Source organism: Acyrthosiphon pisum, chromosome A3 (genome assembly GCF_005508785.2).
Source record: "Acyrthosiphon pisum isolate AL4f chromosome A3, pea_aphid_22Mar2018_4r6ur, whole genome shotgun sequence".
NCBI classification, from domain to species: domain Eukaryota; kingdom Metazoa; phylum Arthropoda; class Insecta; order Hemiptera; family Aphididae; genus Acyrthosiphon; species Acyrthosiphon pisum.
In genome coordinates, this window is record NC_042496.1 from 38202566 (window position 1) to 38208842 (window position 6277).

Consider the following 6277-nt stretch of genomic DNA (forward strand, 5'->3'; position numbering starts at 1 on the left):
AATATAACCACGGAAACTAAACGAATACGACACTTAATATAACGCCCACTTTTTATCCTTTAGGGCTTACGCTTTAATAATGCTTTTATTCAAATATATTCTGATTTTTTAAAAGTTAAAGGCCATATTAATTGCAAATAACCAATAGGTATCTATTTTAAATCTTATGCTCTATTCAAGTATTTTTATACTATTTAACGAGTACTTTGTATTTCTGTGGCGATACAAATTTAGGTACCTACTTAACACTCATTACAAAGTACATAACAGATTATAATAAGAAGTTTATATCACCACAGAATCCCACGCGGTCCGAGTTCAAATTATCTTAATATTCATTAATTACTAAATTAAATAATATTGTTTAGGCAAACCAATTTCACTAGTGAATATAATAACCTAGGTGAACTAAGTTGGTAGTTGAATATTTTCAATAAATTCATATTTGCCAATGTAATTGGTATAATATGGTAAAGGATTAACTACAGTGTACAAGGTTCACAAAGAACAGTGACATTCGAACCTTTAAATTGCATAAAAAAATATAATAACATAATAATTAATATTAACATACAAAATATTACCGTTGATTATGAACGCTCATAATATTAAGTACCTACCTCTTCATAATTAATGGTATTACCAAGATTTTGTCACCCACATAATATAAAATATTAGGAACACAACACGACATGGAGTTGCAGCGGTGACTGGTGGTTACTACTGTTACTAGTTAACCCGGCTCAACTAATAAGTATACGTACGTGATTTGTTTATACAAATTAGTAGGCAGTAGGCATTGGTAATTACCTAACATTATTTAATTTTCATATTTGGTAAATTTGAAAAAAAAAATACCCAGGTACCTGCAAGGTTTTGTGTTACAAATTACTGTGGTTCACGGTAGATTGTTGTGGTTGTTGATTACTGATAATTGATATCACGGAGATAATATACAAATTACAAAACACGTTGTCGTGATAATTATTGTTATCAATCATAGCAAAGAGACAAACGGAAACGGTGTCTCGTCTTTCGAAGTTTCGAATTCTATGGATCGCCGGGTCATCGTTTCATCTCATTGAGTAATACCTATTTCAAAGCGGCCTTTTTTATTCAGCTGTTTGTTTCGCTTAATTTTAGATTGACACGATGCCGGTGTCCGAATATTCGAAAGACTCTGACCGAACCACAGATGTACAGACACACGATCAGACGCCTTTCGACGCCATAATAACGGGCCATCCACTTATATTGAAAGGTCTATCTGATTGTGGGTTCACAAATGCTTCTCCGATACAAGTTGCCGCTCTACCGACAATCATCGCAGGACATGGTAATTATTGTACAAAGTATTTTCATTTTACCCCTTATCTACCCCAAAAAAGTATTTCATACATGATATATGATTTTATGTTTATAGACACAATAGTTGAAGCAAAAAATGGAACAGGAAAGACATTAACTTTTGTTATACCGACTTTGATGAGACTGAAATTAGAACAGGTTCATTTACAAACTATTATTTTGGCACCAACACGAGAAATCGCTGTCCAAATACAACAGTGTTTCAAAAAAGTCGGACAGCACTTACCAGGTACTTACAAGAAAACTTTATTTTTGTTTGTTGACTATAAAACATCACTAGGTTATACCTTTCAGTTCAATGCCTGTATTATCTAAATAAAGATTTACTTCTTATTTAAGTACCCAAAGTTATTACACATAGTTATACATTAGTATTATCTATATGGTTTTACTTTGTAAGGTATAAAATCTAATTTAAACTTATCGGCTTGCAAAATTTAGAACTGAAATGTGAATATTTCATTGGCGGTACTCCAGTTGATGTTGACAAAGAGAAGGCAAAGTGCTGTCAAATAGCTGTTGGTTCCCCGGGACGTATCAAACACCTAATCAATGAGCACGTGTTAAAATGTTCAGAAGTAAAGAGCTTTATACTTGATGAAGTTGATAGATTAGTTACTGACAAAAGTTTTACAAAAGATGTTCGGTAATATTATTATTATTTACTTTAATAGAAAATTAAATAAATAAATATTGTATCTATTGAAAACTTTGTATGTATACTTAAGGGGTATGAATAGTATTGAAAAATTTTATGAAAATGTACTTTTGTATTTCCAATGATATGGTTTATTGAGCGGTTTGAGAGTAAATACATTTATTATCAATATTGTAGAAGAGAAGTTAATCTATGTCTGTATACAAACCTAGATAAACTTCTTCTTTTCAATTTGTATAATAGTTTTTCATACTGTAAGTCACTCAATAAGCTATATTATTTGAAATATGGTACTAAGTTTCAGTGTTTCACTAAAATTAACATTTGTAATTAGTGTGTAAAATGCTGCGAGTGGGTGCAGGTGCGCTCCGCTATTTATTTTATACTTAGTCACTCACACTAATGATCACTCACTACTCACACATTTACACCACCTGCATGCACACAAATAGAAAATTGCCTATATTGAACTCCTTAGAAACGGTTGGTATGCATACCCTCTAAGAGTTAACATTTTTGTAAATATAAGTTGGCCGTACTTAAAATGAATTAGTCAGTTAGTTATTCACAGTAGATATTAAAATAAATAAGTGATATAAAACTGTTTGGATTATTGTAAAAAGTATATTATCCATTTTTACAATTAAAAAAATGTTATCTTAAAAGCAAGTTACTATATTTTTTTCAATATTTGACTGAAGACTATACATTTTATTGATTATTCATTCTTTTTACACAATTACCTGTAATTATTTCAAAGTTTAAATTGTAATTTAATTAAAAAAAATAAAAAGACTTACTTAGAAGACAAAGTTTAACAATGATTTTATCATAGACTATTATAATTATGAGTGAAAATTGGTTATCATAAAATGTTATGAATTAAACAAATGTTTTCATTGTGATCCTTTAAATAATTTCAACTAGTGATACTCGGATTTATGAAATCCAAATTTTCGCAAATGCTGGTTAGAATATTTGAATTTTATGCCCACCACTAAATTCAAATTTCTTGTTTTTTCATTTAAGTCAAGGTCTCTTCAGTAGATAAATATATACCTATAAGTATTAATTTAAATAATACTTTAATTAATTAGGTATTTTTTATCACCAAATGTATAATGAAAATATTATTAACTAAGGGTAAAATTCTGTTTTTGTTCTTTTTCAAAAAAAAAATAAATGAAAAGTTATACCTAGATTAGACACGTTATTTTTATTTCTAATGTTAACATTGCATTCCTGCTGATTATAATTAATAATTATAAAATATATTTTCTTCCAGACTGATTGATGCTAAACTTCCAAAACTAAAGCAAACAATTGTTGTAAGCGCATCAATTGATAAAAATGATATGTCTGTCTTCGATGAGTTCATGACGGAGTATATTGTGGTCAAGGGAGCAGAAGAAGATATGAATGCTTTACAAGACCCATCAAAGTTCCTATTAGGTATTAAGCAATATGTAGCATGTGTTAAAGCAGTCAGTACTAATATAATATTATTACCTGCAAAAAATGTGAGACTCCTCAATATATTACAAAATTTGCAATATACTCAATGTATCATATTTACTAATTACATGACAAGGTACGCCATAAATAAACATATAACACAAAAATAGTGTATAGTAATTTTGTTCATTATAATTTTACAGAGTTGAAGCTGTTTGTAATATGCTACGCGACCATAACTATAAAGCTGATTACATTAGAGGTGATCAAGATCAAAGTATTCGATTGGAGTTGGTAGATAGATTAACATCTTTTAAATCAAAAATACTTGTTGCCACGGATTTAATAGCCAGAGGAATAGATTCGTCAAACGTAGACCTGGTGATTAATATGGACTGTCCAAATGACTGGGCTACATATTTACACAGAATTGGCCGAGCTGGAAGATTTGGAAACAAAGGTTGGACAATAGTTTTTATAAGTCTGAATTTACATAAAACTGATACATTCTTTTTTAGGAAATGCTTTTACAATATTGGACGATGACAAAGAGTTGAAAACTTTTAAAAATATTATTAACAGTATTGAAAGTATTAAGGTCAAAATGTTACCGATTGCAATTACAAAACCTATACTTGAATATGCAGACAATGAGCTTGAAGATCTTAATTTAACGACTGAACCTGAAATTTCACCGATACAAGAAACTGGAAATAATGTAATTGAAGACAACTTAGCAAAATATAGTGAAAGTAAGACAATATTTTTAAACAATCAATATAGCTACAATCAAATTTATTTTTATTATTTGTATTAAGGTGATTCTAACTCAAGTCCTAATGTCATTGAATCAAATATCAACAGTATATCTGAAGAATGTCAACCATGTCCTGAAAGAAAATCTGTTTATGGGTATGGTGTGTCTGAAAAGGAGTCACTTCAAAAGCTATGTAAAGTCGTTAAAGAAACCGAAAAAAAACTCATCGAAGATAATATGGTTGACAAAAGACTCTTAACTGAAGATAGATCGTTTGTGTTATTTGATCCAGAACCCTTTCTTGAAGACACTGATCAATATCCAGAATATAGTCCCGATGAACTATTAGAAATTATAACAAAATATGATTCGGATTTTGAAAAATATGAAGCTGATAAAAACCGAATGTTAAAAAACACTGTACTCCAAACCGTTAGTGAAAATGAACACTCTAATACTAATCAAGTGTGTGAAGAAAATGATTTTACAAATTTGTCCAACATTACTGATAAGAAAATAAATGATATACATACAGATCAACAATTACAAAGCCAACATGATGCTCAAATTAATTGTGAAGACAAAAAGCAATTTGTCAATGAAGTATGTTCAGAAAGTAACTTTTCAAGTAATTCAAACAACAGTGTTGATGACACTAAAATTGATACAAATAATAGTCAAAGATTACGATTCACTGATATATATAGTTTATTTGAAATACCAGATTTTAGCCTTTTAAAGCCTGCACAGCATGATAGTGAAGTTGCACATTCGACAGATGTAGGAGAGAGTGATGTATCAACAAGTATAATATGTGAAAAGGGTAGTGATGATGAAGAATTGTTGGAAGAAGAAAGCTGCGGAGAAGAAGAAGAATATAGTGAAGAAGGAGATGAAGAAGAAGATAACTGTGATGAAGAAGAATCCTGTGAAGAAGAAGAATCCTGTGACGAAGAAGAATACTGTGATGCAGAAGAATCCTGTGTTACAGAAGAATCTTGTGATGAAGAAGAATACCATGTTAAACAAGAAAATCGCTATGAAGAACATAGTGATGGTAAAAAAGAATATGAGGAAGAAATTAATTTAGAAGCAGAAAATAAAATATTTGATGAAGATATTACAAATAAAAATGGCTCTTATGATGATCATCTCGACAACCGTGGGATATATTTTGTGAAACACAACAATAAATCTAAACAAAAGTCACTTTGCAACAATATCCAAGAATATAATATACCTAAAAGAGAAGAAGAAATTATTGAAAACAATGATCAACAAATAGTGGATTATGAAATTTTAAATGACTGGTATAGCCAGTGGAAACAGCAAATGAGTCGCATACAAACATTTGTCAGGATGAGTAAGTGAATGTCTAGCGTGATTAGCTAGAAGTTCAAGAGAACTGAATAATTTTTTTTCCTAAGAAACTTTTAACTCTGTATTATAATTTAAAATTTTTTATGTTTTTTTTATGTTTTGGTGAATAATTTTATACACCTATTTAATTTTTTGTGTAGTTTTTTTTTCATAAACAATAAAACGCCACAAAATGTATTTTAATAATTATTATATTATTATTTTCTTAACCGTTATGATAAACATTTATCAGTCGTAATAACTACTAATAATAGTATTATAAATACCTACAATTAATAATAATAATAATAATAATATCATATTAAGGGTATTATAATAATATCACGATACGTTTTATACATTATATTTATATACATAGAGAGAGCAAGAGATACAAAGTAAGAGAGAGGGAGAGACACACGATTTTCTCGATCGACTTGAGATCATGACGCTGTTTTTGTTCGTTTACTATCAAAAAAATTACAAACAATGATGTGCCGAGTATGGTAAAATAATATACATTTTAATATTTCGTTATAAATAATAATATATCAAACACGCGGCCGCGGCGCCGAGGACACCGAAGCGGGCTGCATCTGCGGCGGCCGTGCAACCGCGGCTGTCGACCCGTTCCGCAACCGGCCTGCCGCGAAGTCGTACACCGCGTCCCGGTTCCTGTA

General features: G+C 30.1%; 2 protein-coding genes across 2 annotated transcripts in view; one reads left to right on the plus strand and one right to left on the minus strand.

Moving 5' to 3' along the window:
- The first annotated feature begins 883 nt into the window (after positions 1-883).
- LOC100161038 (probable ATP-dependent RNA helicase DDX20) lies at positions 884-6077 on the plus strand. Its single transcript, XM_001943812.5, has 7 exons — positions 884-1336; positions 1424-1597; positions 1810-2014; positions 3312-3617; positions 3685-3941; positions 4000-4233; positions 4300-6077. Exons 1-7 carry the CDS (start codon positions 1153-1155, stop codon positions 5607-5609), a joined length of 2670 nt encoding a protein of 889 aa, XP_001943847.2. The 5' UTR covers positions 884-1152; the 3' UTR covers positions 5610-6077.
- Positions 5913-6277, minus strand: part of LOC100158987 (chondroitin sulfate synthase 1) — a gene marked incomplete in the record, with an annotated part of 24529 nt that continues 24164 nt past the window's right edge. Inside the window, 1 exon segment of the mRNA XM_008189687.3 lies at positions 5913-6277.